The sequence below is a fragment of the Dreissena polymorpha genome, chromosome 11 (assembly GCF_020536995.1).
Source record: "Dreissena polymorpha isolate Duluth1 chromosome 11, UMN_Dpol_1.0, whole genome shotgun sequence".
NCBI classification, from domain to species: Eukaryota; Metazoa; Mollusca; class Bivalvia; order Myida; family Dreissenidae; genus Dreissena; species Dreissena polymorpha.
In genome coordinates this window covers 53,439,271-53,465,823 of record NC_068365.1, presented here as the reverse complement: position 1 = coordinate 53,465,823, position 26,553 = coordinate 53,439,271, and the positions used below count along the sequence as shown (strand labels likewise).

The window sequence follows — 26,553 nt, the reverse complement described above, 5'->3', positions numbered from 1 at the left end:
TTTAATTGCACAACACATAAATCTAGGAATGGCAACATAACACCCAAAACCAGGAATCTAAATCAGACTGCAACTAAAATCCAGTTAACACTTTTCACAGAATATGACCAATCAACTATTTTTCTAACAGCACATTAACATTGTCTCAGAAGTTTAATCCAGCAGCAGAATAAGTTTCTTCACACAGTAATACAAAACATTCTCCTAATTAGAACAAACTTGATTTTATTCATCACGTGTTTTAATATATCCAGAAATGTAATTAAAAAAACAAATTTCACAATACATGTATTATCACAAATTAATTCCACATTTTGTCATTGTATTTCTGATGTTAACAATCCAAGCTCAACTTTAGAAATGGTTTCACAAATGTGCACTGACTCTTTAAAGTGGTTCTATTACTGGCTTAATTAAAGGTTTATTTGAGTGTGACTTGAAACAGATGTCTAGAACTAACAATTTTAGTTAAAATTAACAATTTTAGTTAAAATCAGATGTTGATAGGAATAAATACCATTCCCTAGGACAAGAGTTCATAGGTGAGATTTGGTTGTTAGCATGGTCAAAGTACCAACATAAATTTGATTGCAGAGACAGTTTGACATGAATCTTATGGTCATTTCTGTCAATTATAGTTCATTGATAAGATTTGGTTATTAAAATGGCCAAAGCACAAACATAAATTTGATTGCACAGACAGTTGACAGGAATCTAATGGTCATCGCTGTCTAATTTCTGGAAATTTTCTGCATTCTGAGATCAACATTAAAGACATTAGTACTGACAGTGTGTTTTGGATTCAAGCAGTATCAATGGAAGGGTTGTTTTGCCAGGCAAGTTAAATTAAACACTCTATTGTCTGAACAATTTTGCCATCAACATTAAGAGGTTCCAACCATTCATCATTTTGCTCTGAAGAAATCAGTCTGCCTTCTATTTCAAAGTCCCATTCTGAATGTAACAGTTGATGGTGGTGTGATTTTTGTTGTTTCAACTTATCATTTCTGTGGATACCAGTAAAAGAATAGTTTCACTTGAAGCACATTCTTTGAACTAAGATGCTTGACAAATTAGAATTTAAATTATAACACGATTTTAAAACATCCTTCCTTAATAATCCAGGTAACACCAGGTGATCCTGTATGGCCAACGCATTATATGGATATCTTCTAAATTATCCATCAACTATACAAATTAAGCCATGAATTGCAACTGCAGGTGGTTCACTGGTAAAAAATATCCCTGGATGGTTAAAGGCCTTTTTCCATCCAGTGGATGACACAACCCATGTACGACCCGGTCAATACATTACAACATTGGTCCATCCACAATCAAGTGAATGACGCAACCCATGTCTGTCTGGGTAATTGCAACATTGTCACACCTCACGAGAATGATTCACAAAAAGCGAGGGCTTGAGCTGGTCATTAGCATTGACAGTTATGTCGTAATCATTCAAGCAAAAATGATATGCTAGATCGTAGTTCAAATGTCCCCTCTTCCACCCCTTTCGGAGATACTTCTTGACCATTATACAAATTGATAACTCGCATCCTAAGACAATCCACTCTACCAGTGTACCTGTGAAAGTCCGTCTTCACATTTCCCACTCATTATGCAACTGAAAGCATCATGTTTTCAAATTAAGTAAAAGTGAACCTACGTTAGCGTTACCGATCACCGAAACCGCCATTGGCGATCACAATTTCTGGCTGGCGATTAAAAATAAGATTTTCATGAAATTGGCAATTGAAAAAAATAGACCCTATGCTTTACAAATGCACACTCTAAATTTCTGTTTTCCAGCTGTATAAATCGGTATTCGTATAAATCGCCAGAAACATCGCTAAGATTACACAGATAACACCCTTACCGGAATGGCCCCAGGGGATAATGACGACCGCCTAGGTCGATAATCCACATGGCTAATGTCTTGATTGGTCGCGCTTTACACTGCAACAAGACTTTTCCAACATTTGGGTTACTTGGTGATTTACGTGATAACTGAATCATTGATGCGTGCCGTGTAATGATCTATGCTATAGATGTTACGATTCAACGTTATCGAATCGACCAGTACGGAATTGTTATTTAATCCGATGGGCGGAGTAATGGCATTGACATAGCCACTATAAACTAATTTCCCAAGAAACGACGTTTTTGATTGGCTAAAAAAGTAGATAAGAGTAACTTCCCTTTACGGTCGCTATGCGACTTGAAAGACCGATTTAGAAAGTGAGTTGCAGGTTCCGGGAAAAATGGGTGCTGCGAACAAAAATGGAAAGTCACAGAAAATAACACAATTCTTTAGAAAAGAAAGCGGACAGAATAATGTAAACTCAGGAAATGACCAAATGTTAGGTTTTGCGATCGGAGGACATTTAAAATTGTGCAGACGTGAATGCAGAATCGGGAAAGTCTAGTCTCGCCGTGAGTCTCACGGTTTTTGACATGCAATGACGGTCTAATGCTGACTAAGTAATTTCTCACGCATTTCTGCAAAAACAAAAAAATGTAAAAAGTAATGTTTGGATTTCATAAAATGTCGTATAATTACTACCGAGACGGCGGGCTGTTTTAGTGGTTTCTAGCCTAAATACCACATGTACCGAAAACTGTTTAACGGTGTTAATGTATCATTATCACTACGCCACCAGTGTCTATGTAAACAAACAAAAATCGGCTGCTAAATGACAGCAAGTGGCTCACCAGCGAAGAAAATTTTTCAATAAAAAAATGGGCTAATTTCAGACAAAAATAGTCTTAATTTTGCTCAGGAAATAGCCCCAAAATGCACCACAGACGATCTAGGATCCAACAATTTTACGGGGGGGGGGGGGGGGGGGGGGCATGCCCTCAGACCCCTCTAGATTTGGCGACTAAGTTTTTTTCCTTAGCGCCAACCTAGTGAACATGAGAAGTTTTTTTTACTTATTACCGGAAAGAGTAGTGTTTCCAGTGTACAGGATATCACATCTACTTTAAAAAAATAAAACCTGACCATTTTATATGATGTTTCACACAAACACTGCAGACTTTAAGAGGAACCTTTTCCAGTGCTGTTTCAGTGCTGTAACAATCTCAATTTGTTGGATCACAAGTAATTCTGTTTAAACTGTCACAGATTAAGTGATAATCCCATTCAATATTCAAGTTTTAAAATCGTCTCATAATTTCCACAGGTCACACCATCTATTTCTTCTATTCTTCTTGTATATTTACGCATAGTTTCAAACGCTGAAGATATTTTCATTGATCCAGCTTAAACTTTCTATGGTTATTTCGATCTGAAGCCAGTCTGAACTTTTCCTCAGGTTCCACTTAACAGCTAGCAGCTGACCCTGTGCTTAATACATCACATAGACCCACAGTTATTCCAAAAATTGGAACAACGGCAATTATCATGGCAATTATAACGGCAATTATCACGATGAAGCGCTGTACAATTTCCATAGTTTCAACCGCAATAAAACACTCCCCAGATGATTGCATCCAACAGCTCACTTTCATCCTGTTGTCTCTGATTGATGGTTGCTATTAATATATCCCACTGAAAACTACCTGTCCAAATCGCAGTTGATTTTTATTATTCATTTCAATTTTAAAGTCAAAGGTGTATCCAATAAAGGCTTTTCACAAGTACCACAACAATTGAAGTGTTATAAGGCCCATTTCTGTAAAACTGCATCAAAACGGAAAAAAATCGAAGTTTCGCGTGTTAAAGTCCATACATCCGTAAAAATAAATTTCACAGAAATCCTCGAAGTTTCACGTGTTAAAGTCCATACATCTGTAAAAATAAATTTCACAGAAATCCTCGAAGTTTCACGTGTTAAAGTCCATACATCCGTAAAAATAAATTTCACAGAAATCCTCGAAGTTTCACGTGTTAAAGTCCATACATCCGTAAAAATAAATTTCACAGAAATCCTCGAAGTTTCAAGTGTGAAAGTCCATACATCTGTAACTAGAAATGGCGCGGCAGAGGCCGACGCGTATCCCCACGCCGAATGTTTGATCTAGGTGTGCCCCAGGGTTGGTAATGGGGCCATGCATAGCTGAGATTGACCGTATTGTCATAAGAGAAGTTCATCATCAATTAGAAGTGAATTGGTGTAGAAATGAAGAAATTATAGTAAAAGGCAATTTTGGGTGGGTGTGGTCTATGTGGGCGGGGCGCCCCAGGGTTGGTAATGGGGCCATGCATAGTTGAGATTGACTGTATTGTCATAAGAGAAGTTCAATATCAATTTGAAGTGAATCGGTGTAGAAATGAAGAAATTATAGTAAAGGCAATTTTGGGTGGGTGTGGTCTATGTGGGCGGGGCCCCAGGGTTGGTTATGGGGCCATGCATAGTTGAGATTGACCCTAATGTCATAAGAGAAGTTCAGTATCAATTTGAAGTGAATCCGTGTAGAAATGAAAAAATTATAGTAAATGGAATTTTTTGGTGGGTGTGGCCTATGTGGGCGGGCGCCCCAGGGTTGGGATTGGGGCCATGCATAGTTGAGATTGACCCTAATGTCATAACAAAACTTCAGTATCAATTTGAAGTGAATCCGTGTAGAAATGAAAAAATTATAGTAAATGGAAATTTTTGGTGGGTGTGGCCTATGTGGGCGGGGCGCCCCAGGGTTGGGAATGGGGCCATGCATGGTTGAGATTGACCGTATTGTCATAAGAGAGGTCCAGTATCAATTTGAAGTGAATCGGTGTAGAAATAAAGAAGTAAATGTAAAATAACCTAAAAAAATGAGTGATAATTTCTGACGCGGCCCCACCCCAACCGCTATAACTTTTGACCCAGGGGTCAGATCAAAATTCCAAATAGTGCAGGGTCGCACATATGCTCATAGCTACCATGTGTGTAAGTTTCAAGGTTCTAGTGCTTTTAGTGTAGGAGGAGATAGTGGCCAGGACAGACGGACAGACAGACAGACAGACAGACAGACGGACGGACGGACGGACGGCGGAGATAACCACAATATCCCCACCTTTTTTTCAAAAAGCGTGGGGATAAAAATTAATTTCACAGAAGTCCTCGAAGTTTCGTGTGTTAAAGTCCATACATCCGTAAAAAAAAAAATTCACAGAAATCCCACCGCTGTACACCAGTGTAGCCGTTTTCTACCCACGGTCAGTTAGAGCATGGCTCAAAACAACATGGATTAGTTTGGGCAATTTCTCAGCTGTCATTTTGCTGCCACCAGTCCACGTTGATGTGTCATGGACAACGATTAAATCCAAACTTAGGCGAATATCTTCTTCTAAACTTTATTTCACAATCACTCTTAACACTTGTATTCGAGAAATGCACTAAGAAAAAAACTAAGAATACACTAGTATGATAAGAAATAACACGTATATAAGACTACACTTTTAAAGCACAACTTTTCAACAACATATATTTAAAACATCCATCTGTTTCCCCCTTTCTATTCCTCCCCCTCAATCCCCAAAAACCCTCTTTATATACTATTCATATATGTTTATTTCTGACATTTGCAATTTGTATGCAAATTTCTGGCAATATGCAAATTTCTGGGAATTCGCGTCAGTTCAAATAAGACGTTTTGCGTTGTAAATCAACGAGTTTTCATGACAACAACAACTTTAACAAACATTATCGTGACGACGCAGGGATCGATCTACCTCGATTTTTTTTTCATGAACAATCTCATAAATCGAGTAAGAGCAAACAAATAATTTGTGTAAGATAAGATTTATGCAACGGGCATCACATTGCGTAATGGTGCGCATCGAATTACGGTAATGATGCGTAGTTTTTCGTTTTAATGGGAGAAGAACGCACTGCGCACCTTTATCCCGATCAATTTGTACTTGCTTGATTTTAATCGTAACCGTACTCAAACCGGATGTTTTTTTTCTCGTTTCGCTCTTATTTCAGTGCGGTCGGAAATAAATTATTTTTTAAAAAGACGATTTTTCGTTTTTTTTTTTTCCATTTTCCAAAAATTTTGTAAACAAAGAAATATAAAAGTCGTGGCCCAATGAAAAATTGCTTATTGCACTAAAAGTAAAGATATAATATTACAAAAAAACATGAAATGAGCAGTTCTGTTTTGAAAAAACAAACGATGTCCATTCCAAGTTTGATATCTGAATTCACGTAATTAAATATTCCTGAGACTTATGCCTTGAATATTTCAATAGATTATAATATATTATTTGTAATCACACGCCAAAGGCACAAATATTGTTAAAAAGACCTTTGTGGGTCCATCAGTCACTGAGTCAGTCTGTCTGTTCATTTGGCCAGGGTTGTGGCATACCTGACATGAAATCCTTTCTCCACTTACCACTGGTACAAGTAGGGCAGTTATCATTTACTGGTCCAAGTAAGTGCACTCGGTACTGGTAAACCTGCTAACCCAGGAAATGCACGAGTTGGTTTACTGTCCGCCATCATATGACTTAATTACTGTTGGAAAAGGATGGAAAACCCAACGAAACAGACAAAGAATGTCCATCCGTACAGGATTCGCCCTAAAAGACGCATTTTGTCTAGCATAAATAATTTTTCTTACAAAGCTTTGATGCTTGCAGTGAGGATGTGTATGATCACATAATCCACACACACACATCACCTGACCTCATTTGACCTTGACAGCAACCTACTTTTGGACATGGTCTACTAAAAAGATTCAAAAGCTCAGTTAAGCCAAAATGACGAGTTTCATTTTTATACCATACATGTAACGGCATGCTAAAAAGCTTTGATACTTGCATTGATGTTATCTATGAAAACATTCAACTTACCCACATCATCTGATCTCATTTTGACCTAGATATTTACCTATTTTTAAAATAAGACTAATACACAAGGTCTAAATTCTTTGTTTACCCTAAATGACATGTGTCTTTAACATCAATAATTTTTCCTACTAAAAGCCTTTATATTTTAATAGATCATGTCTTTGAACACTATCATTTAACCCACTTCACCTGACCTCATTTAAACCTTGACATTGACCTTATTTTGGACTAAAACTTATTCAGAAGGTCATGGTTAACCACAATGGATGTGTTTTGTCAAACATAAATACCCCTTGCTTAAAAGCTTTGATACATGTATTGATGTTATCTATGAACACTCTCAACACCTTTCCTCTTTTTATCTGTCGCCTTATGCGTAGTGATGTAGCGTTTTCTGCCCGTCAGTCTGTCCGTTCATCCATCTCTCTGTCACAAACTTGTCAGGGCTATATCTCAGGTTTGATACAAGATTTCAACATGAAACTTCATCCATAAACAGAATGCATGTGGCAAGGAATATCAATTATTCATCAAATTTGCTTGTTGACTTTTAAATTTACCTACTTTTGGACTATGACTTCAGTTGGGTTCATGAATCAATACTGACATGGCTTTCAGTCGGGTCATATGCTTTATTGAACGCAGCTTCTTGTTTAGGAATTATAATTCTGGCTTCATTTTATATTGCTGAAATTTCATACATTTAAAAAATTGCACATATTCTTCGTCAATTCATGAATTTTTTTATAATGAATTATATAAAACTTCTAGCATAAACATTTGTTTGGACCCATGAAAATCAACAAAAATTAAAGTCTGACAAATTTAGTTTCAATGTATATAATTTATGCATCTACATGCACTAAATCCATGTCATTGCACTCTATTTTTGGGAACCACAGTGCCACAGTACAGACTTGAAAGAAGTTACATATGTAAATACAATAATCAATACAATATTTTAGAAGAAATTTTTATTCACACATACATAAAATGAAGGGCTATAATGTGTGTGCTTTCCAGAGTTTATTAGATCCATTGTCAGAATTGAATCATTTGTGAGATTTTTCTGATGTTATTATTAGAATCTTTATATTAAAATTATTATACACTCTGTTCTTTTGCATGTCACTTTTGCAAGTGCCAACAAAACTAAATGATGTTTCTTTTGTCTGCAGTAAGCATGAGCAACACGGCCAACTATGCTTATTTGTGCATAATGTGACAACCAAAAATTTTATTTAAAATAAATTGCAGTAAATGTATGCTGTTAATACCACAAAAATATTGAATCAATATGAAGGATCTTAAACAATGACATGACCAACTACTGGAAAGCAAGGAAAGCAGTTAATTGTGTACACAAACAGTTCAAAGTAAAAAAAAAAATTAAGTATCAACAGATTTCTCAGCTGTCATTTTGCTGCCACCAGTCCACGTTGATGTGTCATGGACAACGATTAAATCCAAACTTAGGCGAATATCTTCTTCTAAACTTTATTTCACAATCACTCTTAACACTTGTATTCGAGAAATGCACTAAGAAAAAAACTAAGAATACACTAGTATGATAAGAAATAACACGTATATAAGACTACACTTTTAAAGCACAACTTTTCAACAACATATATTTAAAACATCCATCTGTTTCCCCCTTTCTATTCCTCCCCCTCAATCCCCAAAAACCCTCTTTATATACTATTCATATATGTTTATTTCTGACATTTGCAATTTGTATGCAAATTTCTGGCAATATGCAAATTTCTGGGAATTCGCGTCAGTTCAAATAAGACGTTTTGCGTTGTAAATCAACGAGTTTTCATGACAACAACAACTTTAACAAACATTATCGTGACGACGCAGGGATCAATCTACCTCGATTTTTTTTCATGAACAATCTCATAAATCGAGTAAGAGCAAACAAATAATTTGTGTAAGATAAGATTTATGCAACGGGCATCACATTGCGTAATGGTGCGCATCGAATTACGGTAATGATGCGTAGTTTTTCGTTTTAATGGGAGAAGAACGCACTGCGCACCTTTATCCCGATCAATTTGTACTTGCTTGATTTTAATCGTAACCGTACTCAAACCGGATGTTTTTTTTCTCGTTTCGCTCTTATTTCAGTGCGGTCGGAAATAAATTATTTTTTAAAAAGACGATTTTTCGTTTTTTTTTTTCCATTTTCCAAAAATTTTGTAAACAAAGAAATATAAAAGTCGTGGCCCAATGAAAAATTGCTTATTGCACTAAAAGTAAAGATATAATATTACAAAAAAACATGAAATGAGCAGTTCTGTTTTGAAAAAACAAACGATGTCCATTCCAAGTTTGATATCTGAATTCACGTAATTAAATATTCCTGAGACTTATGCCTTGAATATTTCAATAGATTATAATATATTATTTGTAATCACACGCCAAAGGCACAAATATTGTTAAAAAGACCTTTGTGGGTCCATCAGTCACTGAGTCAGTCTGTCTGTTCATTTGGCCAGGGTTGTGGCATACCTGACATGAAATCCTTTCTCCACTTACCACTGGTACAAGTAGGGCAGTTATCATTTACTGGTCCAAGTAAGTGCACTCGGTACTGGTAAACCTGCTAACCCAGGAAATGCACGAGTTGGTTTACTGTCCGCCATCATATGACTTAATTACTGTTGGAAAAGGATGGAAAACCCAACGAAACAGACAAAGAATGTCCATCCGTACAGGATTCGCCCTAAAAGACGCATTTTGTCTAGCATAAATAATTTTTCTTACAAAGCTTTGATGCTTGCAGTGAGGATGTGTATGATCACATAATCCACACACACACATCACCTGACCTCATTTGACCTTGACAGCAACCTACTTTTGGACATGGTCTACTAAAAAGATTCAAAAGCTCAGTTAAGCCAAAATGACGAGTTTCATTTTTATACCATACATGTAACGGCATGCTAAAAAGCTTTGATACTTGCATTGATGTTATCTATGAAAACATTCAACTTACCCACATCATCTGATCTCATTTTGACCTAGATATTTACCTATTTTTAAAATAAGACTAATACACAAGGTCTAAATTCTTTGTTTACCCTAAATGACATGTGTCTTTAACATCAATAATTTTTCCTACTAAAAGCCTTTATATTTTAATAGATCATGTCTTTGAACACTATCATTTAACCCACTTCACCTGACCTCATTTAAACCTTGACATTGACCTTATTTTGGACTAAAACTTATTCAGAAGGTCATGGTTAACCACAATGGATGTGTTTTGTCAAACATAAATACCCCTTGCTTAAAAGCTTTGATACATGTATTGATGTTATCTATGAACACTCTCAACACCTTTCCTCTTTTTATCTGTCGCCTTATGCGTAGTGATGTAGCGTTTTCTGCCCGTCAGTCTGTCCGTTCATCCATCTCTCTGTCACAAACTTGTCAGGGCTATATCTCAGGTTTGATACAAGATTTCAACATGAAACTTCATCCATAAACAGAATGCATGTGGCAAGGAATATCAATTATTCATCAAATTTGCTTGTTGACTTTTAAATTTACCTACTTTTGGACTATGACTTCAGTTGGGTTCATGAATCAATACTGACATATGGCTTTCAGTCGGGTCATATGCTTTATTGAACGCAGCTTCTTGTTTAGGAATTATAATTCTGGCTTCATTTTATATTGCTGAAATTTCATACATTTAAAAAATTGCACATATTCTTCGTCAATTCATGAATTTTTTTATAATGAATTATATAAAACTTCTAGCATAAACATTTGTTTGGACCCATGAAAATCAACAAAAATTAAAGTCTGACAAATTTAGTTTCAATGTATATAATTTATGCATCTACATGCACTAAATCCATGTCATTGCACTCTATTTTTGGGAACCACAGTGCCACAGTACAGACTTGAAAGAAGTTACATATGTAAATACAATAATCAATACAATATTTTAGAAGAAATTTTTATTCACACATACATAAAATGAAGGGCTATAATGTGTGTGCTTTCCAGAGTTTATTAGATCCATTGTCAGAATTGAATCATTTGTGAGATTTTTCTGATGTTATTATTAGAATCTTTATATTAAAATTATTATACACTCTGTTCTTTTGCATGTCACTTTTGCAAGTGCCAACAAAACTAAATGATGTTTCTTTTGTCTGCAGTAAGCATGAGCAACACGGCCAACTATGCTTATTTGTGCATAATGTGACAACCAAAAATTTTATTTAAAATAAATTGCAGTAAATGTATGCTGTTAATACCACAAAAATATTGAATCAATATGAAGGATCTTAAACAATGACATGACCAACTACTGGAAAGCAAGGAAAGCAGTTAATTGTGTACACAAACAGTTCAAAGTAAAAAAAAAAATTAAGTATCAACAGAACTTTTTTTGTAGTTAAAATTCGCAATTTCTTAAAAAAATACCAGTTATAATAGTAAAGGTCTTCTTTAACAAATATTGTGAAATTAACAAGTATTATTAAGTTATAACAATTAAAAACCTTTATTAACAAAGTACACAAGTATTTTATGGATTGACTACATTTATTACCATTGACAACATAACTACATGTATCTTAGTTGGCAATTATGGGCTCTTGCCTAGATTCTTTTTTTTTTATTACAACAATACTAGGATATTTTTTGGTTCCTATTTTTGCCCCATGTAGACAAATCTGGTGACATCGAGACAATAACAAGTATTCTGTACAATAGTATACCCTTTTACACCCTTCTTTAGTGGTGTATTACTGATGAAAATTATATTGAGCATTTATTTTGAACATATACGGCACCCTCTTTCCTCTGTTAATGTAGATCGTATGCATTTTTATGCTCCCCCAAAATTTATTTTGGGGGAAACATATAGTCGCCGCTTTGTCTGTCTGTCCGTAAGTCCGTGTGTCCGTCCGTGCACAATTTTTGTTCGGGCTATTTCTCAGGAACTAATGACCGGAATTCAATGAAACTTTATGGGAAGCTTCACTACCAAGAGGAGATGTGCATATTATCAGCCGGTTCTGGTCGGATGATTTTTCACAGAGTTATGGCCCTTTGAAATTTTCCATTAACTGTACATATAGTGCAATTCTTGTCTGGGCTATATCTCAGCACCTAATGACCGGAATTTAATGAAACTTTATGGGAAGCTTCACTACCAAGAGGAGATGTGCATATTATCAGCGGGTTCTGGTCGGATGATTTTTCACAGAGTTATGGCCCTTTGAAATTTTCCATTTTTGTTTATTTTGTAAATGCGTAAATACGCAGATACGCCTCTTATCTGGAGCTCTGAATAAGTATAATCATAACTGTATATAACAAAACAACACCTTGCCATATATATATCTATTCCTATATATATATAAATATATATACATAAGGAATAGAAAAACAAATTGGAGCCTTTGGATAAAATAGCAAAATAAATGTATAACAAAGTATTGTCTCTATAATATAAGAGCTGGTCATCTGTATTTACCCTATACAATGGATTTCAAGCATTTAATAGCTTCCAATGTTTGCAATGCAATCTTAAGGGGTGTTGCTGCAGTTTTCTGATTTTTTTCCATCAAATAGATTTTGTCCAAAATTTATATTTAAGATATATATACAAATACTATTTGAAAAATGAAATAAAAACATAGGGTCGCCAGCCTTGTTTTGATTTTATTCACCATTTAATAAGATGTACTTTTTCAATAAAACTGAAAACTCTAATTGCATAAAATTGATTAATAACATATGCAATTGGCAACATGTAGATATTATATAAGCTAAGATACATCATATACCATTTAACTTAACCACCCACTGCCAATAAAATAGGGTACACAAGTTAAATTTTAAGAAATTTATTTTTCATAATTTTTATGTCACCACCAAAAACGTCATTTTTTTACTATTGTAACCACATAAATATAATTTAATTTTTTTCTGTCAGATAGAATTCTGCGAAACTGCTCAAATATGTTCATCTACGTATTGTCATCATAGAACACAAATAAAAAAAGGAGGTCACCGCACTTTTAACAGAGATTTTTATGCCCCCCTTCGAAGAAGAGGGGGTATATTGTTTTGCACATGTCGGTCAGTCCGTCCGTATGTCCGTCCGTCCACCAGATGGTTTCCGGATGATTACTCAAGAACGCTTAGGCCTAGGATCACGAAACTTCATAGGTACATTCATCATGACTCGCAGATGACCCCTATTGATTTTGAGGTCACTAGGTCAAAGGTCAAGGTCACCGTGACTTGAAATAGTAAAATGGTTTCCGGATGATAACTCAAGAACGCTTATGCCTAGGATCATGAAACTTCATAGGTACATTGATCATGACTCGCAGATGACCCCTTTTGATTTTCAGGTCACTAGGTCAAAGGCCAAGGTCACAGTGACCCGAAATAGTAAAATGGTTTCTGGATGATAACTCAAGAACGCTTATGCCTAGGATCATGAAACTTCATAGGTACTTTGATCATGACTCGCAGATGACTCCTATTGATTTTCAGGTCACTAGGTCAAAGGTCAAGGTCACGGTGACTCAACTTAGAAAAATGGTTTCCGAATGATAACTCAAGAAGCTTACGCCTAGGATCATGAAACTTCATAGGTACATTGATCATGACTCGCAGATGACTCCTATTGACTTTCAGGTCACTAGGTCAAAGGTCAAGGTCACAGTGACTTCACACAGTAAAATGGTTTCCGGATGATAACTTAAGACAGCTTACGCCTAGGATCATGAAGCTTCATAGGTACATTGATCATGACTAGCAGATGACCGCTATTGATTTTCAGGTCACTAGGTCAAAGGTCAAGGTCACAGTGCCAAAAAACATATTCACACAATGGCTGCCACTACAACTGACAGCCCATATGGGGGGGCATGCATGTTTTACAAACAGCCCTTGTTTGTTTTAACTATCCCTACCTTCTACGTCAAATTTCATAAAATACAGCAATTAGGCAAAACCAAAGTACCACCCTTCTCGAAAAAGTGCACTAAATGCGCATTTAATGCGCATAAAATGTGCTTTTAATGCGCATAAAATGTGCTTTTAATGCGCATTAAAGCGCATGTTATTGGCACCGCATTTTTTGCTTAAAAAAATACGGTGCCAATAACATGCACTTTAAAGCGCATTTAAATAAACAAGCACATTTTCTGTTAAAATAATACACTTTTTGAGTGCATAAATGCTTTTTTGTGTGTATTTTAAAGTGTATTTAAGTGTTTTTCCCAGTGGAACTAATACGCTTAAGTACATTTTTTTGGTTAAGTGTACTAATATGCCTACCGGTTTTTTAGTACCCCAAAATGTACACTTCGCGTATCCTGTACGAAATGTTCCGCCCGGAATCGGCACGGAATCGCAAACTAAATTCCGGGCGTAAAAAATATTTCCAGGCGTAATTTTCTATATATGATTTTAAGAAGAGGGGCGGATTCCGGGCGTAATCCGGGCGGAAAACAGGGGCGAAATATGTAAATGAGGTGGGACGGAATTTTAAATTACGGGCGGAAAGCAGTTTATGGGCGGAATTCAGATTACAGGCGGAATGTTAAAATTACGGGCGTAACTTAGATTACGGGCGTAATTTAGATACCGGGCGGATATCGGATTACATGCATATTGTAAATATACCCATATAAGGACAGGCCATTTGAAAAAATAAAAGGCGATCGCAAAAGCTCACCATGAGCACTTTGTGCTCAGTTTAGCTAAAAACTAGTCAAAATTATGACAAGATACATTTAACATAGTATCTTTATATTTATTTTAAGATAATACATTTTAAAAACATGGATCACCATTTTATACTTCTGCAAATGCGGAACAAATGCTGAAAATCCCCGCATTTTTTCTGCAGTCACAAAAAATGTGGAACTTATGCGGAAAATGTATGCATTTTCGTTCTGCATTTTGATGATACTTTTAAGATACAATGTAGCTTTTAAAGACAAACAACAAAAATATTCAATATATATACATACAAAATAATTTGATAGACATGCACTTTTTAAAAAACAAACTGTTCTTATACACGGCCAAAATAAAAAAGTTCACTCTTTCACATTGACTGTGTTTTTTAAACTGCTTTCTTGAGTAGGAATTCCTCTCTATCACAGTATTGTTCAGGTCCACGATTCTCCCCCATCCTATGTCATAATCTGAAATGCAATTTGATATTAAGTACAACTACAGTTCACCTATTGCAAATACTGTTAACAACTTATGTAGAATTAATTGCTTTTTCAAACTTTTTATCTAATCCAGGGCCCCATCTAGGATTTGAAAAAGACAGGGTCCAAATTTGGCAACTAAGTACACTTTTGAACGTGCTTGGATATTTATCCCTGTGGAATATTTTCAAATAACATGTGCAATATATGCGCTTATTATTTAATATTACATGCATTTTCATTTTAACAAGGGCTGTTTGTAAAACATGCATGCCCCCCATATGGGCTGTCCGTTGTACTGGCAGCCATTGTGTGAATACGACTTTTGTCACTGTGACCTTGACCTTTGACCTAGTGACCTGAAAATCAATAGGGGTCATCTGCAAGTCACGATCAATGTACCTATGAAGTGTCATGATCCTACTCCTAGGCAAAAGTGTTCTTGAGTTACCATCCAAAAATCATTTTACTATTTCGGGTCACCTTGACCTTTGACCTTGTAACCTCAAAATCAATAGGGGTCATCTGCGAGTTATGATCAATCTACCTATGAAGTTTCATGATCCTAGGCATATGCGTTCTTGAGTTATCATCCGAAAATCATTTTTAGCTCATCTATTTTTTGAAAAAAAAATATGAGCTATTGTCATCACCTTGGCGTCGGCGTCGGCGTTGGCGTTGGCGTCGGTGTCCGGTTAAGTTTTGCGTTTAGGTCCACTTTTCTCAGAAAGTATCAATGCTATTGCATTCAAACTTGGTACACTAACTTACTATCATGAGGGGACTGGGCAGGCAAAGTAAGATAACTCTGGCCTGCATTTTGACAGAATTATGTGCCCTTTTTATACTTAGAAAATTGAAAATTTATTGGTTAAGTTTTGCGTTTAGGTCCACTTTTCTCAGAAAGTATCAATGCTATTGCATTCAAACTTGGTACACTTACTTACTATCATGAGGGGACTGGGCAGGCAAAGTTATGTAACTCTGGCATGCATTTTTACAGAATTATGTGCCCTTTTTATACTTAGAAAATTGAAAATTTTGGTTAAGTTTTGCGTTTAGGTCCACTTTTCTCAGAAAGTATCAATGCTATTGCATTCAAACTTGGTACACTTACTTACTATCATGAGGGGACTGGGCCGGCAAAGTTAGATAACTCTGGCGTGCATTTTGACAGAATTATGTGCCCTTTTTATACTTAGAAAATTGAAAATTTTGGTTAAGTTTTGTGTTTAGGTCCATTTTATTCCTTAAGTATCAAAGCTATTGCTTTCATACTTGCAACACTTACTAACTATCATAAGGGGACTGTGCAGGCAAAGTTATTTAACTCTGACTGGCATTTGGACGGAATTATGGGCCCTTTTTACTTAGAAAATTGAAAATTTGGTTAAGATTTGTGTTTTGGTCCACTTTACCCCTAAAGTATCATAGACATTGCTTTCATACTTGGAACACTCACAATCTATCATAAGGGTACAGTAAAAGGACAAGTTGCATAACTCTGGTTGTCATTGTTACGGAATTATGGCCCTTTTTTGACTTAGTAACTTTGAATATATGGTTACATTTTGTGTTTCGATCCACTTTACTTCTTAAGTATCAAGGCTATTGCTTTCAAACTTCAAATACTTTCATGCTATCATGAGGTTACTGTACCTGGCAAGTTGAATTTTACCTTGACCTTTGAATGACCTTGACTCTCAAGGTCAAATTATTAAATTTTGCTAAAATTGCCATAACATCTTTATTTATGATTAGATTTGATTGATACTTTGACAAAACTACTCTTACCTGACAAACCACAATAGACTCCACCCAAACCATCCCCAATGCCCTCCCCCAGCCCCCCTCACCCCCTCCCCCCCCCCTAATTTTTTTTTTTTAAGATCATCTCACAAATGACCACCACACCCTCACACTATACCCCCCCCCCACCCCACCCCCACCCCCCCCCAATTTTTTTTATTTTTTTATTTATTTTTTTTTATTTTTTTTATTTTTTTAAGATCATCTCATAAATTACCACCACACCCTCACACTATACCCCCCCCCCCCAATTTTGTTTTTTTAAATGGTTATGTTTGAAATACCGTCCAACAATCGCACCCAAAAATGTCCACAACCCCACACTATACACCCCTCTTCACTACACCCCTCCCTCCTTTGTGATTGAAAATGAGAGTCCCTTCACCTTTAAAAAGAAAATAGATGAGCGGTCTGCACCCGCAAGGCGGTGCTCTTGTTCTATTTTGGGTCACCGTGAAAATCAATAGGGGTCATCTGCGAGTCATGATCAATCTACCTATAAAGTTTCATGATCCTAGGCATATGCGTTCTTGTATTATCATCCGAAAATCATTTTACTATTTCGGGTCAAAGTGACCTTGACCTTTGACCTAGTGACCTCGAAATCAATAGGGGTCATCTGCGAGTCATGATCAATCTACCCATGAAGTTTCATGATCCTAGGCCTAAGCGTTCTTGAGTTATCATCCGGAAACCATTTTACTATTTCGGGTCACTGTGACCTTGACCTTTGACCTAGTGACCTCAAAATCATTAGGGGTCATCTGCGAGTCATGATCAATCTACCCATGAAGTTTCATGATCCTAGGCGTATGCGTTCTTGAGTTATCATCTGGAAACCATTTTACTATTTCGGGTCACCGTGACCTTTGACCTAGTGACCTCAAAATCAATAGGGGTCATCTGCAAGTCATGATTAATGTACCTATGAAGTTTCATGATCCTAGGCCCAAGCGTTCTTGAGTTATCGTCTGACAACCACCTGGTGGACGGACCGACGGACCGACCGACAGACAGACAGACCGACATGAGCAAAGCAATATACCCCCTCTTCTTCGAAGGGGGGCATACAAATATTTTTTTTAATTGATAAAACTAGTTTCACTGTTAAAATAAAATTAGTTTATTGAAAATTCATTGAATATTCTGTAAAATAATGTGATCAGAACCAATTATAAAACATGACTGGGGGTCAAAGGGGGCAGGTTTGGATCTTAGTGCAGCAAGGTACTGAGACACCCTGTTATTGACAGGCCTAGCCCTGAGGATCACTAATCGTATAATTCGAATTAATCTTTATTTTGAACTTAACTATGTCAAACTAATAATACAATAACTTGTATAGTAAAATTGTGATTTACCTATCAACAAATCCAGCTTTCCTTTGTCAAGGACCGCTTTGTGCTCATCATCCGGGCGCGCGCACACAGAGCAAATATAAAAAAGTTCATTTTTTCACAACATGTTTTTTTCAACACTGTGCTTTCTTGCAAACAAATTCTTCAATTTGTGATGTGGCTTTTGAGGTCCGAGAAGGGAAAATTTGTGATGCCACCAGCAACCTTTCTCCCTTATTCTATGACATAATCTGAAAATGAAATGTTAATTTAAGTACTTACTATATATTTTAAAGAAATTTGTGTATTTCATTTTAGTTTCAAACTGTGTTGTTTTTCCTTCAGATGCCCGTCTACTTTTCATCATCCTTTAACATTTCCCACTGGGACAGTACACAAATACAATTACAATTTTATCAGTTAATAATCTAAATAATAGAGGAATGAAGGAGTAAAAATACAAACCTTTTATGCTGTTCTGCAGAATTCCAAAAACACAGGAATTTGGTGAGACCAAATCACAGTTAAACCTGAGCCAATTTGAACCTCTTTTGCAACAAACTTATTGTTCATTTCCACATTATGTGTATTAAATACAAATTGTTTTTGACACAGTACTCCCTGCAAGACATTTTGTCACTACAGTTTAGTCCTCATTTTGCTTTAGTATTATACTGACAATTTAGTTCAGAGTCAGTATTTTGCTTAACCGCTCTAATGTTTTCAAACTGCAACTTCTACCACTCACTTCCTGTACCACTGACCAATCCACTGAAGCCTGATAAGCCCAGATGGTTTATAAACATGTACAGATGTGACTCAGCCTTTGGTGAGTATTGAATGGGCAGCACAATACATGAGATCAACTCAGCTGGATGTCAGTGTTTATCTGAGATTAAATTAACATTGGTTTGGTATAATTATGTATATAATTATGGTCTTTTCAGACTGGGGAAATCTTAACTACTATAACAATTTTTTTTATAGAGTAACATGCAGAGAAACTGCATTCATATTGATGATATAAACAAATAATATTAAAATATGTAGCGTAATTGCGTATTGTTTGTTGAAAAGACACAGTAACCAACAAAGTTCATTTCTGATTTCTTTGCGTTTTATTTCTGCTTATTAACACAACACAACGTTTCCAAAATGTTTGTCAAATACAAGATACATGCGAAACCCGCAATGGGCCCATCCCGCGAAAGCCAGCAATAATGCGACTTGTATGTTCGGCCGTTTAAGTAAGACTCCCCATAAATATAGATATAAACAACGAAAGCTTTGATAATTGTTATGTGTACAATTCTGATTGGCTGTGTAACGTCACGTGTCTACATGTACAATTCTGATTGGCCGTTTGTTAAGTCACATGTCTACAACCTAAATATACGTATGCAACGGACACCTAGCGAATACATACGGGAATTACCGAATATTGACACATACGGTAAGCAAATATTCGTGCCCTGTAATTATAACCCGAGACTATTGATTTGTTGATCCAGATGGCTGCCTATTTAAGATTGTATGAAATGTGGTACAAATTTCGATCATTATATAAATCCAACAATGCCCCAAATGTGCGTTTTGTGTGCGTTATGTTACAACTAGACTGTTGTGTGTTTAATGTTAAAGGAAACCTTAAAATGATGAAAACATTACCAAGTCTTGTTCTTTATTAAACTTTACAGTCATTATTATAATTATGAAATAATTATTAAAAATGAGCAAAATTTTCAAAAAAGAAGAAGAATTAAAGAAGTGAATTAAAAAAATAAGTGCATATAGATGTTTAATGCATGGTCATCCCTCAGACTTAAAATTATAAGTGGAAACTGTAAAAGTCAGCAATAGATAAAATTTATTTAATTAAAATGTGTTATTGTTATCTCCTAATTTTTTTACCAGCAATATTGCCAATAATAATGCAAAATCTAAGAGTATAATTCATGATCACAAGTTCACAAGTCTGTCTCCTTTTCAGCTTCTCAAAAATTAAGTATAAAAATACTACAAAATATGTTTTAGAATCTGAACATGAAAATCATAAATTAGATCAAAGCTTTATGCTGAATTAATTATACTGTGACTGAAATAGTTGTGTCTATAATGAATGTTCATTGATTGTACAAATGTATAAATAAAATTAAATATTTTTATTTAAAAACGTTTATTAAGTTATCAGTTACTGGTAATATTTTGTTCAGTACTTTGGTTTAAATTAAAATTATTAAGTTATTGTTCAGTCCAATATTACTCTCTATAAAAACTACTAAGTTCAAAATTCCGTCATGTGGCTTTACAAATATTTTATAAGTATGAAATTCTGCCCCACGAAAGAAACAAAGTGCAAAATTCCGTCCACAAATCTCCATCATACAAATTCTAAGTATAAAAATACGCCCGGATTTGTTTTACGCCCGGAAAAAACAGTTGAATTACGCCCAGAAATAATTTTAGTTCCGGGCGTAAAACTCATTCCGCCAGTTGTACGGGCGTAATTCCAACATTACGTGCCAATTCCGCCCCGATTACGCCCGGAATCCGCCCCATTATTTCGTACGGGATTTTAAGCGTTTTAATTTACTAAAGGAAAACATGAAAACTACACTTAAGTACGCTCTAGTGTATTTAAAAAAAAAAAACGCTCTAGTGTATCTTTAATAAAATACGCTCTAGTGTATTTTTTTTTAATACCCTCTAGTGTATTTTTTTTAAATACGCTCAAGTGTATAATTTTTAAAAGATACACACTAGTTTTTTGTTTTTTTAAAATATGCTCAAGTGTATTTAAAAAAAAATATGCTCTAGTGGTTTTTTTAGTGCATAAGTGCACTTAAGTGTATCTTTGAAAAATGTCTATTTAAAAAAAACATTTGTTTGGATATGAAAGGAGGCCAGTTTAAATATGATCCGAATTTGAAAGAACGACAGTAAATAAACTTTGTAAATAAACACATTTATTAACATTAATCATTTTAAAATAAACAAGCAGTTAAGACCATTCTAGCTATGGGTGCTTAAAAGCTTTTCTGCTTTCCTCTGCAACTGCTGCCCCCTGTCCTATTGCTTTTGTGAGTGCCTTGGGCATTCTCCTCTCAAATTCGATCACACTTTTAATGATCTCTTGAAAAAAAACAACAATTTAAAACAATAATGCAGATGTGTAACAACACAAATGTCATATTTAATAATAATTTAATTCCGATCAATTTAAATTTCACCTTGGGGTTTAACCTTCAAATTTAAAATATAAAAGTTCTTATTAAATATGGGGAAAGAAATCTGTTCATTTATAATGACAAGAAGTAGGTATAAATAAAATTTAAGATGACAATAACCATAAAATACAGCCATAATAATTCAAATGGTGTTTTTTCCTTAAAATTGCATTACATTTACTTATCCATTTACATTTCCCAGTGACAATACATAAATATGATAATGATCATACTTAATTTAATTAAAAAGAGATGCAGAAATGAAAACCTGTTACAGCTGTTCTTCAGTATTCCAAAAAACCATATCACTTTAATCATCCACTTTGAATCGTCTTTGCAACAAACTTTGTGTTGATTTACACATTGTAGTAAATACACATTGTTTTCATCACACAATACTTCATGCTGAAAGTATTTCAAGACATTTGAGACTAGAATTATAAGTCTTAATGTTGCTCAATTATATCTAAAATTTAGCTCAATTTAAGTTGCTGAAACCCAATTGTTTAAAAAAAATAACTTCTTGTGCTCCAAATAACTTCCTGTGCAAGCCAACCAATCAAAAGTGGCTTGTTTTCAAATAGATGGTGCCTTAGCCAATCAAATGTTTATAAACACCCCTTTGTCTAACATAGATGGAGCACTGATAGGAATAAATGTTTATGATGCTAATCCATCTCTTATCTGATGATCCCATACTGTGTATTTTTTTGCAAATCAGAAGATACACTTATATGCACAAAAATGCACTTCATTAAAAAATGCACTTATTGCATAAAAAGATGCACTTTGTCTACAGAAGATACACTAAAAGTACAGTAAAATACACTTAAAGATAATGAAAATACAGAAAAAAATGCACTTTAGTGCACTTAATTATGAAAAAAAATGCAGAAATAATACACTTTTCGGTATAAATGCAGATAAAATACACTTTTTAAAGCATATTTTGTTAAAAAGTGCATTTGATTTTGAGAAGGGCAGTACATAGATTGTGAAAAATATGCATAACCATTAGAAACTGTTTACAATCTTAACTGGGATCACAACAGCTTACCAAGATACATTAATAAAAAACAATAGTTAATCACAAACATAATACCATACAGTATCAAACGCGACCTTAATCATTAATAACTTAAAAGTACTTGTTCACCGATTTCGGCATGTTTTGAAGTTTGTGATTAAATGCTTTAAATTGATAAATGTAAACAACAGGACTAAAGGGCTCCAGTATAAAACAATAATGAAATTAAAGAAAGAAAAAAAAAAGTAAAAACAAAAGTTAACACCACCTTGGATCGAACCACTGACAATAAATTATTGTATTATGAACCAACTCGGTCATTTCTAATGATACTGATAACAAAAATATTGAGTTGTGATAATAGCATCATCGGTGTTGCTATAAATATATCCTCGGTTAAATAAACTGCCGCAACACCCCTTTAAACATTTTATGATGTGGAGCACAGACAACTTAAGCCACATTTTGCTGAAGTATTTCTGTTTGATCCTAAGTGAACCATTTACAACTTTGAGAACAAATTATTTGCTAATAACATCAATTAATGGGCTATAAAAGTCTCTATAACACTCAAAATCAACGAAAATTTCGTAATGTATTTCGTCAAATAAAGTTAACACCTAAACAATCAGTGTTTCATATAGGTATAGCCACAATTTCAACGCAAGATGTGGTATGATTACATAGACTTTTGAAGATACAAAATGCTCGTTTTTATTTATTTGTGACCACAATTAATTCTATTTGAATTTCCTGCGAATATATCTATTCATACGACACACGAACACCATGTTAGTGTTCATGTGTCGTATGACTAGATATCATTGCGGGGAAATTAAAATGGAAAAACAACGAGCATTGTGTATCTTCAAACATCTATTTGACTTGACCACATCTGGAGTTAAAATTTCGGCAATTGCCATAAGGAACACTAATTTTTAATTGGTTAAGTTTATTTTAAGAAATATTGTACGAAATTGTCGTTGATTTTGAGTAGTAATGTTACTTTAATAAAAAAAATTGGGCTGTTATATTTATCACTCTTCAGGTTCAATCACATTATTCCTTTGTACCATCAACTTAATGTATTCTGATGTGTTTTGTACGGCATATATCTTCTTGTTACTGTAATTGTATTTGTTATGTACAGCATACATAATGTTGTTACTTACACATTATAAAGTGGGACCCAATGTGGACTTTATGGATTGTTTGCGATTTTAAAACTGTAAAAACATACTTGCTGTCAATTATACTTAAACACCTGTATCAAGAAGGATGTTATATAATCTATGTTCTAATCTTATCTTCTGAATTGCAGTGTAGTAAGCCTCAAGACTGTTTATTGTTTCGTTATGGATAGACAGATAGATAGTGGCGTTAATAGACTATATTTAAATGGTTGGGATTATTTAATTTATTGGATATTATCATATTTTTTTTTGCTTTACCACTGTCGATTGTTTAGAATAGGTAGTCTAAAATAAGGCGTTAACATCAGTTTATAAACATGTAATTGCTATAAAGTATAATATGATACATGTTCTGTATATTGTTTTACCCCTTAAGAATTATGGTACAGAATAAGTAACATTTCTTCATCTATGTATTTCTATTAAGACTCTTTGAAATAACATAATTTAAGAAAACTTTTTATCTGTGATTGCATTGAAATGTATGTTAAATATGAAATACAATTGATATCCTACACTGTCATAAAAATTATCAAATTGTAATACTCCACTTTCAATTGTTTGTCCATAGTACATTCTGAGGATAATTAAGATTTGTATTTGGTTAAGATTTTAGTTGCCATATTTAAATTGTAAATGCAAATGTATGATATATGTGTGTTCATATGTTTTCTAATTGAAAACACTGATGTAAAACTTTGTCCACTTGGGTTATTGGACTTCTTGATAAAATTTGTAATAGACCATAAACCTTATATGGTAAAGAAAAACTTCATTGTAATAAAAATAATCATGTAAGTGAATAAATAAAATAGTTGTTTTTATGTTATTATGACATAATACCTTTTCAAAGTAAATGTTTATAAGATAAATCAGTGTTGTTTGTTATATACATGGCAAAGTGCTGTATTTGTGGTATTATTGAGGGTGTTACATGTACATAAAACCGACGACGGGCCAACGGCAGGCCGATAAGCCATTTTGCCCATATCGTGCCGACGACGGGCCTATAAATAATTTTGCCGATATCGGGCTGATCAAATGCTGATGGGCAAGCCGATTGCGGCCCAACATCGTTTATGATATCGGCCCGATATAAAAACTATATCGGGCTGACGGCGGCCCGATATAGGTTTGCTGGCTGGGTGTATCTCATGAAGCTGCACATTTTGAGTGGTGGAAGTTCAAGGTCAAGGTCATCCTTCAAGGTAAAAAAAATATAAAAATCAAAGCAGCGTTCTCATGAAGCTGCACATTTTGAGTGATGAAAGTTCAAGGTGAAGGTCATCCTTCAAGGTCAAAGGTCAAAAAAAAATATTAAAAATTTCAAAGAGGCGTTCTGATGAAGCTGCACATTTTGAGTGGTGGAAGTTCAAGGTCAAGGTCATCCTTCAAGGTCAAAGGTCAATTTTTTTTATTTCAAAGCGGCGCAATAGGGGGCATTGTGTTTCTGACGAACACATCTCTTGTTTCAAATATGTATGTCATGTTTAATTGTTTTTGGACATTGTACAATACAAAATAATACTCTTGATGTATATGCTGTTGTTAATATTTTTCAGGTTAAACAAAACAAAAGATTGAAGTAATCACTATGGCAGAGGCACCTATCACACCCAAACCAGGTAGTTAAACAATTATTATACCCACAATAGGTAGAAATGCAATATTTGAAGTATTACTCTTTCAATAAGTCTGTCAGTCTCAGTGTCTATTCTAAAAATCCAAAATTAGGGGGGGGGCGGGTTGAAGGGAATGCCCCCCTCAATTTGAAAAATAGGAGGCATTTTTCAAAAACAGGGGGGATTACCAAATTCCATTTTTAGCTCATCTATTTTTTTGAAAAAAAATTATGAGCTATTGTCATCACCCTGGCGTCGGCGTTCGGTTAAGTTTTGCGTTTAGGTCCACTTTTCTCATAAAGTATCAATGCTATTGCATTCATAGTTGGTACACTTACTTACTATCATGAGGGGACTGGGCAGGCAAAGTTAGATAACTCCGGCTTGCATTTTGACAGAATTATGTGCCCTTTTTATACTTAGAAAATTGAAAATTTTGGTTAAGTTTTGTGTTAAGGTCCATTTTATTCCTTAAGTATCAAAGCTATTGCTTTCATACTTGCAACACTTACTAATTATCATAAGGCGACTGTGCAGGCAAAGTTATGTAACTCTGACTGACATTTTGACAGAATTATGTGCCCTTTTTATACTTAGAAAATTGAAAATTTGGTTAAGTTTTGTGTTTAGGTCCATTTTTTTCCTAAATTATCAAAGCTATTGCTTTCATACTTGCAACACTTACTAACTATCGTAAGGGGACTGTGCAGGCAAAGTTATGTAACTCTGACTGGCATTTTGACGGAATAATGGGCCCTTTATACTTGGAAATTTGGTTAAGTTGTGTGTTTTGGTCCACTTTACCCCTAAAGTATTATAGATATTGCTTTCATACTTGGAACACTCGCAAACTATCATCAGGGGACAAGGACAAGTTGCATAACTCTGGTTGTCATTTTTACGGAATTATGGCCCTTTTTTGACTTAGTAACTTTGAATATATGGTTACATTTTGTGTTAAGATCCACTTTACTTCTAAAGTATCAAGGCTATAGCTTTCAAACTTCAAATACTTTCATGCTATCATGAGAGTACTGTACCTGGCAAGTTGAATTTTACCTTGACCTTTGAATGACCTTGACTCTCAAGGTCAAATTATTAAATTTTTCTAAAATTGCCATAACTTCTTTATTTATGATTAGATTTGATTGATACTTTGACAAAACAACTCTTACCTGATATACCACAATAGACTCCACCCAAACCATCCCCGACGTCCCCCCCCCGAATCCCCCATCTTCCCCCCAATCCCCCCTCAATCCCCCCCATTTTTTTTAAAGATCATCTAATAAACGACCACCACACCCTCACACTATACCCCCCCAACCCCCCACCCCCCACCCCAAA

General features: G+C 34.9%; 1 protein-coding gene and 1 long non-coding RNA gene across 6 annotated transcripts in view; one reads left to right on the top strand and one right to left on the bottom strand.

Annotated features, from left to right (window-relative positions):
- Positions 1 to 26,553, top strand: part of LOC127849599 (GTPase IMAP family member 7-like) — a 97,977-nt gene that overhangs the window by 58,368 nt on the left and 13,056 nt on the right. For 4 of the 5 annotated variants that reach the window (XM_052382326.1, XM_052382327.1, XM_052382325.1 and 1 more), the window contains exon 3: positions 25,147 to 25,209. In XM_052382326.1, the coding sequence (XP_052238286.1) occupies positions 25,179 to 25,209 (31 nt within the window). In that variant the 5' untranslated portion in view covers positions 25,147 to 25,178. Of the gene's footprint in view, positions 1 to 23,277; positions 23,793 to 25,146; positions 25,210 to 26,553 lie in introns of those variants that run through there. The other variant, XM_052382328.1, reaches the window with a different exon arrangement.
- LOC127849603 (uncharacterized) lies at positions 14,623 to 18,868 on the bottom strand. Its single transcript, XR_008034946.1, has 3 exons — positions 18,603 to 18,868; positions 18,162 to 18,388; positions 14,623 to 14,979 (listed from the first exon to the last, which is right to left on the bottom strand). It is a non-coding gene; the product is annotated as an uncharacterized LOC127849603 (long non-coding RNA).